This window comes from Sabethes cyaneus, chromosome 3 (genome assembly GCF_943734655.1).
Source record: "Sabethes cyaneus chromosome 3, idSabCyanKW18_F2, whole genome shotgun sequence".
Taxonomy (NCBI): Eukaryota; Metazoa; Arthropoda; class Insecta; order Diptera; family Culicidae; genus Sabethes; species Sabethes cyaneus.
In genome coordinates, this window is record NC_071355.1 from 193,098,635 (window position 1) to 193,112,164 (window position 13,530).

Here is a 13,530-nt window from a genome sequence, read left to right on the forward strand (position 1 = left end):
AAGGGTTTTAGAAAAAATAGGTCGGAAAAATCGGATTTTTTTCAGATTAGTGACATTTCATAACCAGAATAACAAATGTACATGCAAATACTTTATACTTCTGTACTTGCAATTTAAATTTTGCAAAGTTTCACACTATTCCTCGATCAAAACAATCTTATCAATAACTATAACCGTCGTGACAGTTTGCCTTTCTGTCAATACAGTCACACCAACCCGAACGTCATCTGCACCGGAGGATGCGGTGATGTATATCTCGTCTTCATCCTCCGTAATATCCCCCCTAGTTTCGTATGTCACCAAACTCACCGATGTTTTATCCACAGCAACTCGCTCCCTCATGATCGCTCCCATTCAGAACCCCTAGGTTGCAAACCGCTTTACTTTTCAACACGTCGGTCACTGTTTCCACATTCACCCGACGCGTAAATCCATCTTTCCTAGGTTTATTCGACTTTTAATCGACAGGTTCCGTACTTTCCCATCGGCCTCCTTTCCTAACCCTGGGCTCGGTGGCTAATCAAAGAACTACTTGGATCGCCGAGTTACGAGCCTCTTACTCACTTGCTTACTTTGGTGGCTTGCCGTCCTAAGACAAAGCCTGTTGAACAAAGTTTCTCCATCTCGGTTGAGGGCTACCGCTCTCCAATTCCTCGGACACCGAGTACTCTCCGCCAGATCTTGCTCCACCTGGTCTAACCATCTTGCTCGCTGCGCTCCTGGTCGTCTTGTTCCTACCGGATTTGAGGCGAATACCATCTTTGCAGCCACCTTCTGGATACTGGGTTCGCCATAAAGCTGTGCGAGTTCATGATTGATCCTCCGCCTCCATACTCCGTTCTCCTGTACACCGCCGAAGATCGTTCTTAGCACTCGTCGTTCGAAAACTCCGAGTACTCGCAGGTCCTCCTCAAGCATTGTCCATGTTTCATGCCCGTAGAGAACAACCGGTCTAATAAGCGTTTTGTACAGGGTGCACGGGGTTTTGTACGGGGACTTAGTCTGCTCGACCGCAATTGCTTGTGGAGCCCATAGTAAGCACGACTTCCGCTGATAATACGCCTCCGAATCTCACGGCTGGTATCATTGTCCGGCATTACCAGTGAGCCAAGGTAGACAAATTCGTCGACTACTTCAAACTCATTGCCGTCGATGAATATACTACTGCCCAAGCGACGTCGTTCAACCTCGGTTCCGGTGGCCAGCATGTGCTTTATTTTAGACGTATTTACCTTTAATCCAATCTTTTCTGCTTCGCGCTTTAGTCTGGTGTATTGTTCAGCCACCGCCACAGCCGAATTGACTAGATTTGTTGAATATCGTGCCCCGCGTGTTGATATCTGCTCGGTTCATAACACCTTGTAGCGCTATGTTGAACAGCAGGCATGAAAGACCATCACCTTGACGAAGCCCTCTGTGTGATTCGAATGAACTTAGCAATCCACCCGAAATCCGAACTCAGCACTGTGTATCATCCATCGTAGATTTAATCAGTTTGATGAGCTTCCTGGGAAAGCTGTTCTCGTCCATGATTTTCCATAGCTCTTTCCGGTCGATGGTATCATATGCGGCTTTGAAGTCAACGAATAAATGATGCGTGGGAACTCTGTATTCACGGCCCTTTTGAAGGATTTACCGCAGTGTAAATATTTGATCCGCTGTAGACCGACCTTCGACGAAGCCGGCTTGATAAGTTCCCACAAATCTATTCGCATTTGGTGATAGACGGCGAAAAATGATTTGGGACAGCACTTTATAGGCGGCATTGAGAACGGTGATCGCTCGATAGTTCTCACAGTCCAACTTGTCGCCCTTTTTATATATCGGGCAGATAACCCCATCTTTCCTCTCCTCCGGTAGCTGTTCCGTATCCCATATTCTAACAATTAGTCGGTGTAGACAAACGGCCAGCTTTTCTGGTCCCATTTTAATAAGCTCCGCTCCGATGTCATCTTTGCTGACTTGTTGTTGTTTAGCTGCATGATGGCCTTCTTAACTTCGCCTATCGTTGTGGCTGGCATCTCTTCCCCGTTTGTTGCACCGTCGAAATCGCTTTCCCCCCCGCCATGGTTCTCCCCCTGGGCGCCATTCAGGTGTTCGTCGAAGTGCTGCTTCCACCTATCGGTCACCTCACGATCGTCCGTCAGAATACTGGCAGTCTTATCCCGACACATTTCGGCACAAAGCCTTTGCGGGATCCGTTCAGTTTCTGGTAGAACTTTCGCGTCTCCTGAGAACGATGCAGCCGCTCCAACTCTGCATATTCCTGCTCTTCCAGGTAGCGCTTTTTCTCCCGAAAGATTTGGTTTCGCTGCATCTTCTTCTGTTTGTGTCTTTCCACGTTCTGACGTGTGGCACTGCGCATCTTGGCCGCCCGCGCAGCGTTCTCCTTATCCATCACCCTCCTACTTTCATCGTCAAACCAGTCGTTCCGCTGATTCCGGGCCACATGCCCGATGGAGCTCTCCGCTACACTGTTGATGGCTGTTTTGATAGTGTTCCAACAGTTCTCGAGAGGGGCTTCGTCCAGTTCGTCCTCTTCCGGAAGCGCAGTATCGAGTAAATGCGCGTAGTTTGCGGCGACGTCTGGCTGCTTCAGCCGCGCGAGATCTAACCGAGGCTGGCGTCGGTACCGAATGTTGTTCACAACGGAGAGTCTTGGGCGTCTGCCCAAAATCTCAGTTTTGACAGCAGGCAGCCGGGAACCACGCAGCATCGCACCTCCTAGCTTAGCTACTTAATAGAGTATTGCCGGGTATGGTCGCGTGGAGGCGCTAGGTGGGAGCTTGGGCTGGCGAAAACTCTTGGATGCTTTCTCTTTTGCCTATCCCATTTCATACCCTTCATCTTCCACAGCTGGGTATTGGCACAATTTTAACTCAAGAATTATTTTTTAGAAGGACATATTTGTTTTTCAGGGAATTTTGTGTGCAAATCGTATCTTAAAAACTATAAATTGCACATTAACATGTTTTGTAATTTCGTATATATTTTTATCTTTAAAAACAATATTCTATTCATCCTTAGATATCATTTTGGTGCAATCTGTTGGTTTTGGGATACGATTTTCAAACATAATTTATGTTAAACCTCTAATGGACAACATGCTAAAAACGACGCGATCAAGCTGATGACTATTTCTTCATGAAAAACGCTCAAAAGAAGCTCAAGTTTTGATTATCATACAATATTGTTTTTTGTTTTTCATATCTAATGCTGTACAGTTATTTTTTCAATTTAGGCCATTGCAAGTCATTTTCAAAGTTTATGTCACCCCCCCCCCCCCCCTTGGAAATTGGCTTGAAAAATCGGGGGGTGGTAAAAAAATAATTTGTAGGGTATGAGTTAATTTTTTTTTATAAAATCAATTATCTGTGGGCTCTACAGCCTGAAAAACTCGAAAAATGAGTTGTACGAGTTGAGTTAACGCTTCTAGCACGAAATAGAAATGGAAGTTCAAACAGTGGAATTTCCGAAACTCTTTTTGTCTTTTTGTTCGTAGATTTTTGCATGAAAAATAACAACGTATTTATTAAAAGCAAAAATAGATTTGGTTTTCACGTTTAAATTTTAAGTAAGTATGCCTAAAATCCATATTTTTTTTGCTCGATTAAAAAACTCTCTTTGTTTTTTTTCGCCCCCCCCCCCCCCACCCCTTTCAGTGGCCCAACACCGGAGGGACCAAAACTTTTTTAAATATTTGTAATGGCCTTAGATCTGTTACAAAATTAAAGAGAGGCATTTAAATTACTTAAATAAATTTTGACGTCAATCATTTTGTTCAAGATGTTCGTTTTCTTCAAATTTTGAAAAATAATAACTCTTGAACTCATGATTAGAATGTTGTGATTTTAATATCAAAATATCAAGAAATTTTTTCTGAACACATTTTTCATATTGTTAATTTAAAAAACAAATTTTGCATGCGGCTCAGAAGCTTCAAATGCAAAGGTCTTCGGCAAACGGCGGGTAAGGCCGGGTTAGAGGATTAAAATAACTATTAAAAATGACTTCGCAGCAAACATTTTTGTTTAACAATAGTTTTTTAAATTATTGTACTGATAATTCCTGTGCAATAAGCGCTTTATAAGCTATTATACAACAAAAATGTTACCTGGGGTTTAAGTCAAAATAGTGCCAATGTTTGAGCATGTTGCCGCCTATCTAAAACGTAGATGATATTTAATCCAAATCAGGAAGGTTTACTTTAGATTCCAACATGTTTAGAAAGATTTCGCATTAAATTGCTCTATCCCAATTCAGCGTTTCCGCCGAAAAATTTCTCTCCGAAAGCTAACCTAACCCAACCGGCGCTATTATTGACCTTAAAGAATTTGGACATTCACAAGGTTACATAGGTCATGCTCCTTCTCCTATAGGCGGCTTATCTTTGTTCCACCGTAGCGCAATAATTTACATGGCTCTGATGGTTAGCCACTGACTGCAAACGTTCATTTCACCGTGCACATAAGTCAATTGTTTTCTGCCGCCGCTATTGTTCTGATACAAATATGCTAAGTACAAATCGCTGGCTGGCAGTATATCGTCCAGCTGATTCCGTAGCATAATTTACACCGGGCCCCGCGCATAAAACACCGGCAGCAATGAAGCATATTTTCACTCTCTTTCGCTCCCATTCCACAGTCCGAGCTGTGGCTCGGCTCCGTACCGTAGACTATGTAGCCCGCACACGGTCCGCACGGTCGCTTTGTGATTGAATCTTTTTTATGCCCACATAGCTCTTTCTTCATTCATCAACATTTTCGATCTCTTTCTGTCTGCCCGCTTGTCAGACGGTGGCGGTAGTAAAGCTGTGTGCGTTTCTGGCTGGCTGGCTGCCGTCGTCGTCAGTCGTGTCTACTGCGCTTTTGCCATTTGCCAGTGATGATGTGAATGCAGAAGAGAAGAACGAGAGCAGAGAGCTCCCCGTCCACCATTTTGGCTACGAAAAAGCTTGGGCTGCAGGCGTTGAAGAGAGCCGCGGCTCCGGATTTTGCAGCGTCGCTGAATAAAAAAGAGAGAATTTTTCAAACCCGCAGCCAACGCGCTCCCGTCGTCTTCGTCGTTCCGCTCACTCGGCGTCGATAAAATTCTGTATTTGACACAGGCAGGCAGGTTCGGTCTCGCGCGGTTCGCAGAAAAGTGTCCAAAATTACTTGGATATCCGTTCCGGCGGCGGCCGAAATAGTGCACATCCGGCGCGGTACATGGTGGCGATCCGTTTGCACATATTTTCCTACCCCACATGTTTCCTATTGATAGTGAAAAGTGACCGCAAAGTTTGCCCGAGTTGAGATCCCCCGCCGCAAAGCAGTTGTGTCTCGTCGCGTATCGTTTGCGTGCATTGCGAGGAAGGCGAAGGAAAAAAGGTCGCCATGACAGTCGTCGGGTCGGCTCGATCTCAACTCAGCGATAGCCTCTAGGAAAAGAAATTTTTCCAACGAAACGCGAGCCTGTGTTGTGTGATTTTAAGTTTTATTGGTGATTTTAAAAGCAGAATTTTTTGAGCAGTGCAAAAGAAGATAAAAGAAAAAAAAAACGATTGTCTCAAAGTTTTTCCTGTTTTATTTCAATTAGTTAGCTTTTAGTGGATCTATAGTGCGAATGAAGTAATTGTTGAGTAAGGGAAAGGAATGGAAGATTGTTAAACCATTTTTTCCCTTTGAATTGATCGGAGTGTCTGGTCTCTTTCACACCGTTGCTTCCAAATAGCGCTAGAGCGAGCAAGAGCAAAGGCAGCAAGTCGAAAAAGTAAGCTCCCCGACGACGATGATGAAGTTCTATATTATGCGCGCTGCTGCTCCCCAAAAGTTTCGATTCAGCACGGACTTGCATTAGTGTGTGTGTTTTTGTTCCGTCGGATTTTATGAGTCAAATAGAGGAGTGAGGAAAAGCATAGCGAGCAGCCAGCCACCGCACGGCACGGCACGGCAACGGCACTATGTGTCAGCTTAGGACAGGGTAGGGTAGCGGGGACAAAAAAAAGTTTGACATTTCTGCGTCTGCTGCTGCTACTGCTGGTGCGGCGGCGGCTTCAGCTGTGTGTATGAACTTCGTGCTACGTGCTTCGCCGTCTCGTCTTCTCGTTCGTTCGGCTTCGGTTACCGGCTCTCAATCAGTAGTCGTGTTCTCTCATTTCAACTCTCTGTTTTTTTTTAATTCAAAAGCTTTACCGAAAAAGTGAGAATGGGAAAAATGTTGAATGAATCCCACTAGCAGGAAGATTAATACGAGTTACTATTGACTGCCACGCAAAGAATTGTAAAAGTTTTTTAAAATTAAACGACAATTTCGCAGGAACTCAATAATAATGAAAAATTTTAAACAAAATTTGCAAATTTGTTCGAGTTTTGAGCAAAGGCTTGAGTCTGTTAAAAATCGCTTCAAATTTTTAAAACGTGTTAAATTTCAATAATAGGTAAATGTTGCTTTTTGTTGCAAGGTTGAACTCACGACTAAACTATATTTAAGTGGTGGGTTGAACTATTGTTCTTAACCTTTTGGCTGTGCACTGGGCTTCGTAAATCCGTCATTTTCTTGAATACACTAGACTTATAACACCTCGCGGTTTTGAAAAAGGTAAGACAAATAATTTGAAACGCTGATGAATGGTATAATTGACGATTAAAATTTAAAGATGTGTCTAAAATTATTTCGTTTGTGGCCAGAAGGCAAAAATTTAAATAAGCAAATTGTGTAATTTAAAAAAGTTCGCCTCGACACAGGAATGTCATGACAAAGTACTAGAGTTGATTTTCACATACAGCACCAGTTTAATTCAAACAACATTCACTTTTAGCACGGTTTGATTAAACTTTCTAAGGTCTACATCATTTTTATCACCATAAAATTTACTAAAATGTTCGCAATTTTTTTTTTGTTTTTCAACTTTTATTTCCCGAATTTTGAAATTTTCTCAAAAACCTTTTCTATTTTCATAATTCCTACAGATTCTGTCCCTGTTACATGACTTTCGAGTTATACCGGTCTTCCTTGGGGAACCGTGACATGGCTTTTTTAGAACATAATGCCAAATTTTGGGAATTTGTTGGAAACCAGTTGATTTTCTTAAACAAATCCAAAGTGGTCATATCAAATACTTTGCTGTAGTTACGAGCCATAGTACAAATCATCCGGATCTGGGGGATACTGTAAAACCGGACCCCTTCTCTCAAAATGACATTTCAACATCATGAATATATGTCTTGTCGCAAAAAAACAAAAATCCTCGGCAAAATAGCGATTGGCGATCATCTTGTTATTTATAGCCTTTAATTCTACTTCTACTTTAATTCTAGTAAAATTAAAGGATATAAATAACTTTGTTTTTCTTCTTTTTTATTGTTTCAGGTATTCTACTAAGACGCTCAAATAAACATTAGTTAATTTGATCATCTTGTGTCACTGCGAGGCCATATGGCCGATTCAAGGTTGTGGACAAATTCCTTCGAAATGCGCTACGTGCTTGAATCAGAAAAGGAACTTGTCCGGATCCTGGAACCGGTTATATAGCCTCAGGAACATAAGATGGTCATAGACTAATCTCAAGATTTTAGTCTTGACCTTGGAATGAGGTCATACATATATTAATATTTTTTGAAACGATAGTTCTACAATTGATGAAGGGACGGTAGGGGAAAGAAATGAAAATTTTTTGGTGAAGGAGGGGGAAGAGCGGAAAGGAAGGGGGGGGGGGGGTATTGGTAGCTATGCTTGACAAGTAGTCATTTTGACTCCTACCTTTTGTCCAATACTGGAAGGTGCATGAGTCGAACCAAGCTGTAATCTGAGATTACAACCGGATTCGAACTCACAACACCCGCCAGGGCATGTGGTTCGCTGATACTTGTACCTTTGAACCATAGAGGCGCTGGACAAAAGGAGACCGCAAAATCCACTTCTCAAGGAATCGAATTCGAATCCGGTTGTAATCTCAGATTACAGCTTGGTTCGACTCATGCACCTTCCAGTATTGGACAAAAGGTAGGAGTCAAAATGACTACTTGTCAAGCATAGCTACCAATACCCCCCCCCCTTCCTTTCCGCTCTTCCCCCTCCTTCACCAAAAAATTTTCATTTCTTTCCCCTACCGTCCCTTCATCAATTGTAGAACTATCGTTTCAAAAAATATTAATATATGTATGACCTCATTCCAAGGTCAAGACTAAAATCTTGAGATTAGTCTATTACATAGGAACGGGGCCTTCCCTCAAAAACCCGCGCCGAGAAACGCGGCTAACATACGCTGACGGACGAACAGCGTCACGTGCAGTACCTTGCAAGTCGTAAGGGCGGGCACAGTGTCGTCGTCCTGAAAGTAAATAGTAGTTAGATTAAAACTTCTCGCTCGGTGGTAATCTGCAATTGATGCAGGAAGCGGCACAATATGTGTCGATAACACAACCAACACGCGTAGCTATCCTTGAGAAGTGGATTTTGCGGTCTCCTTTTGTCCAGCGCCTCTGGTTCAAAGGTACAAGTACCAGCGAACCACATGCCCTGGCGGGTGTTGTGAGTTCGAATCCGGTTGTAATCTCAGATTACAGCTTGGTTCGACTCATGCACCTTCCAGTATTGGACAAAAGGTAGGAGTCAAAATGACTACTTGTCAAGCATAGCTACCAATACCCCCCCCCCCCCTTCCTTTCCGCTCTTCCCCCTCCTTCACCAAAAAATTTTCATTTCTTTCCCCTACCGTCCCTTCATCAATTGTAGAACTATCGTTTCAAAAAAAATAATAAGATGGTCGCCAATCGCTATTTTATCGAGCGTTGATGTTGTTTTCATGACCCTTCTAGTGAATTTTGCGGTGATAAATATTTTGTTGACCTTTTGTGGGTTAAGAATCGTTTCATTCGTTTCATGTTTGAACATATTTCATTCACAAAAGTTTTTTAATTTTCTTTTTGTTGCTTGTAGGTATTAATACGACTTATTCTTTAAATTTTGGAATAAACAATGACAAAAGTAAAAAAAATTTAAAAAAAATCCATTTTATTAGTTTCTTTGCCAAAAACTATTTGATACTGTGTACTTTTTTCATCACATTCCTATGACAAAGGATTGTGATCCAAAAAGCGATTTATGACGATTTTTTAAAACAAGGAAAAATGATTTAAGTCGTCGGTTGATAATTGCATACCTTTTTCGAATTGCAGGTGTTTAAATGTTGATAATTCAAAGAAAGTTTGAAAATGCATTTTAACTGATCCAGAAAAGCAAGCGATCGGAATACTTGTTTATTTGGTTTTGGGCATGAAATTTGCGCATCCAGCGCTACAATTTTCGAACGAATATCTCACTTTCAGTTTCGATCATGATGAAACCAAAAATAAGATTTTATCGGCGGAAGAAACAAATACACAAGTCGCTTTTTACGCACGCGATTTTCGGAATTTGCGCGTTTTTACGCGGTTTTGATTTACGCGGGACGTATCCTTCGCATAAAAAGCGACTTGAGTGTAGTTTATGTTCAAAAGGGATGAGTTAAGGCCCAGACACAATACATACGGATTTAACTACGTTGCGGAAATTTGACAGAAAACCCATGGAAAAACTCAAATTGCCGCAACGTAGTAAAATCCGTATGCATTGTGTCTGGGCCTTTAGCGTTGGTAACAAGTTTAGTGGCACAAGTTTAACGCTACATTTTTACAAAACAGCGCAATCTCAATTATGATAGTGCTCTGCTGGTAATACCAGCCTGGTATAGCGCGAAAAATAACTAAACACAGTACCAGATTGATAGTTGAAACTTTTTGTAAAAAGATTGGAAGTGGGAATAACTTGAATAAATTACAAATTGACTCTGTAACAATCAAAGTTGCGTACAATCCTGTGATACAAAAATTTAGAAAAGAGCAAAATCGAAAATAGTTTATATGTTTGCAAAGAGATGGAGTGTATGTTTTGTAATGAGTGCAGGGCTGGTTCGTTCACTTTGACTCAATTTTGATTCATTTGACTGCACCGTCTCAGCCGAGCAAAATTTGACAAAGTTATATATGGGACATTTGTAGAACCAGTTGCAAAATTTTGCTGAATGAAGTTTTACTGTATCTTTTGTATTCACGGTGCTACAATGCTTGCATCTTAGTGACTAAATGAACGTTCATTTGGCGTACTAGCATTGTAGCATCGTAACTATAACAAATACAGCTAAACTTTATTCAGTAAAATTGAAGATGATAACTAGTTCTACATATGTTTAATACACAACTTTGTCAAATTTTGCTCGGTTGAGACGGTACTGTCAAATGAATCAAAATTGAGTTCAAGTGAACGAACAAGCTCTGAATGAGTGAATATGTTTTTATAATAACGTTCTAGTGTCCACAGAGGATAAGCGAAATCCAGGAGTAGATCGATACGTCCGGACTAACTGGTATTTAAATTTGTATTTATTTTCGTCGAAAATCGTTGATCACAATAAGCTAACAACAATGGTTTTTTAAGTTTTAATTGTGGTAAAAGAAAGTAGTAAGCTAGCAAAAAACGTATCTTAAATTACTCTATTCATGCAATGATAGGGAATAAGGGCCTTTCGAAAATCAAATACAAAAAGAATTCAAATACCAGTTTTCAAAGTTAACTACAGCTTGCTCCTGCTCCTGCTCCTCCTTGCTAATTTAACTAGCAAAAAATAATAAAACTAATAATATGTTGAGCTGGTTTACAGCCTCTAAAAAACTCAATTTGATCGGGAATTGAACCCGATGTCCTTACTGTGAGAGCTAGCGATCGACAACACTAACCATTAAATTCAGAATACAAACCACATTACTTTCTTTCATCATTTTTTTTATCTGCGGGATTACAATTATAAAAATAATTCGAATTAAAAGATAGGATTGTTATTTGGGTCCTTTTTATAAGGAACCAACAGTGTCATATTGCAATATTTTGGAATTTGTAAAAACACTGCGTTTTTCCAAACTACAGATCATATAGACTATTTGTTCAAGTCGAAAAATGATTCAATTGCACACATAGATCAAATACAAAATCTTCAGAAATGTTTTCTATAATGTGTGATTCTTGATGAAAATCCTAATAGAATAACCAAACATACGTAGTCAAACATCGACGAGAAAAGTAAACCCTTGTAATCTGTTTCACTTGGGCGGGGGGTGGCAGAGCACTGCCTGCTCACACTAGTGTATGTGCACGAGACGAACGAGCGGCACGAAGTTACGAGAGCCGAAGAGATCAGTCGAGTGACGGACGAGTCTGCTGTGCTGTGCCGAGATCCGATGAATCGAACGAGCGAGCAGGAGGCATAGCATTTTTCACTCCACCACCATCTTCTTGTCGTCGCTGGTCGCGTTCGTTAGTTAAGCGGTATGCTCTGTACTGTGCTCCTCTTTTTAACTCGACTCTTTTTTGTTAATTATTACAACAATGGCGGACCTTAAAGCGTCTATAAATAAAAATAAGAATATTCAGCAGTGCTGTGTGCGAAATAGTAGGAAAATTGTTCAAAATCAGTGTTAATGATCTGTGATCTGATTGGAAATGTTAGAAAGTGTAGGAGACAAGTGAAGAAGCTACCAGTGCATGTCTGAACAAAGAGAAAAAAGAAGCAATCCCGACCGAGCTGTGTGAATTAGAGGGTGGTCTTCTGGTTTGGGGCTCCGTTCCGGCAAATGGATTCCGGTAATCCTCTTCTTCGACAGCAACAGCAGCAAGTTCTTCCACACTTGGAACGAGAGCACCACCGCCAGCACCATCACTACCAGTATCTTCAACCTCCGCTTCAGCCGCACCAGCAACAACAACAGCAACAGCAGCAGGCGGCGGCGGCGGCAGCACTACTACAAGTGCAGCAACAACATCATCAGCAGCAACAGCGAATAAAAACTGGTTGGGGCGCGACGACAGCAGCGACAGCGACAGCAGCAGCAGCAGCGGCTGCGGCGACTTCGACGTTCATCCAGAATATTGTCAGCACTGCCGCTAGTACTAGCAGCGGTGGAGGAGGAGAGCTTTTGATGTAAGCGTTTCAGCGTTCTTGGCTTTTTCTCATTAAATTTCAATGTTCGTTCCTCGTTCCACACGGTATCTTCTCTATCTGTGCGCCCGGACCAAACGGAGCGGAGAGGGAAATCGAATTGGAATCTGGTTACCGTAGGTCGGCGTAATGATTAGTTGAATATTTCACGGTTACTAGAGACGCACGTCAAAGAATCAGATTTTAATCCGTTAATCTTGGAGTAGCTCAATCATACTTTAGAGTACCTAACGATTCCTCTTTTCGTTATAGTAAATGTTTTGATGCGCGCATTTTTATTGTAGCACTCAGAGAAAAGATGTTGAAAGTAGTTCTAGGTTGATTAAAACCACTAAAACGTTGGTTAAAACAGGCAACTGTTCAATATTTTAACCTGCATTTTTGTTGAAAAAAGCAACTAGGTACTTTTTGTTTTAACCAAAGTTGCAGTTTTAACTCGAATTTTCGATAGGTAAACGAAATTTGATCGAAATCATCATCTTTTTTCTGTGTGAAGAAAAGTACTTAAATTTTAATTTAATGCTGTCGCGTTGGCTGAAGTAAAGCTTTTGTAATAATAAGTCCAATAGCATTCCACATTACAATCGAACATTAAAATACTAGAATCAACTTTTTCTTTCGTATTGACAAAGTTATGTGATATTTTTTTCTTCATTCTGTATATGATATTACCTCTTCAGGTTATAAACAGATCAAATGTAATTATTTCAAATCACATGGTAACATACAAATCTCTCCAATCGTGTGAAAGCCGTCTGCCGGGCTGACGGACGAAATCAGCTCCGACGTACGGTAACTTTTCAACACTCCTCAGACCCTTTCGTGTTCCCTCTTCTCGCTCTGGCGCACTTGTTTTCGTTCCTTCTCGCTCTAGCGTTCGCGATTTCAGTTGCGTGCTGAATATAATGTACTTTTCTTCGATCAACCCGGTGCTCACGCTCAACGCGTCTCGCACGGTGCGGTGCGACGAAACGATGTCTGCTGCGGCTCAGCGGAGGAAGCAGCGGCGGCGGCAGCGCCACGGAATACAAAATATAATATTGCCGGGCGGACAATAGTTAAGAAGAAGACGACAACGACGACGATGACGACGGCGGGAGCTCTGGGGTTCTCTTTATTGCTCCTTGTCTGGGTTTTGAGCCCACACCCTACCCATCCTGTTGTTTGAATTGTCGGGTTGTGTGCGAGATGCAGACGCGCCTTTTCCCTCCCGATCGCTGTGAGGGGATTCAATTCAAGTGTATGCTATGCTGCTGAGAATGGTTCGCGCTTTTTGAGTTTTAAACCCGCCACTGTTTTGACCAATACAGGTGCAGCTGGAACATAGACAAGCTCGTCTGAATCGCGTGTGTGAGAGAGTCTGGTCTGGTCGTCGCGTTAGAGGGGAAGAAGGTTAAAAACCTCTTGTAATTTTGTAGAACGATCTCCTGCGAAGTATGTGCGGTATAGCAGCTAGAAAACATTCCCTTCGTCGGTCCGTAGTAGATGTTCCCCGGAAAACATAACCTATGGTACCGATA

At 41.8% G+C, this 13,530-nt stretch overlaps 2 protein-coding genes across 24 annotated transcripts in view; both read left to right on the forward strand.

The window, feature by feature from the left end:
• Positions 1-5,111: 5,111 nt before the first annotated feature.
• LOC128743736 (zinc finger protein 420) overlaps positions 5,112-13,530 on the forward strand; it is a 54,155-nt gene continuing 45,736 nt past the window's right edge. For 20 of the 23 annotated variants that reach the window (XM_053840364.1, XM_053840379.1, XM_053840370.1 and 17 more), the window contains exons 1-2: positions 5,112-5,751; positions 11,417-11,992. The gene's annotated coding sequence lies outside the window, so the exon portion shown is untranslated. The remainder of the gene's footprint in view (positions 5,752-11,416; positions 11,993-13,530) is intronic. The other 3 variants (XM_053840365.1, XM_053840366.1, XM_053840368.1) reach the window with 3 other exon arrangements.
• On the forward strand, positions 11,646-11,996 carry LOC128740532 (uncharacterized transmembrane protein DDB_G0281039-like). The gene has a single exon (XM_053836077.1). It carries the CDS (start codon positions 11,646-11,648, stop codon positions 11,994-11,996), a length of 351 nt encoding a protein of 116 aa, XP_053692052.1.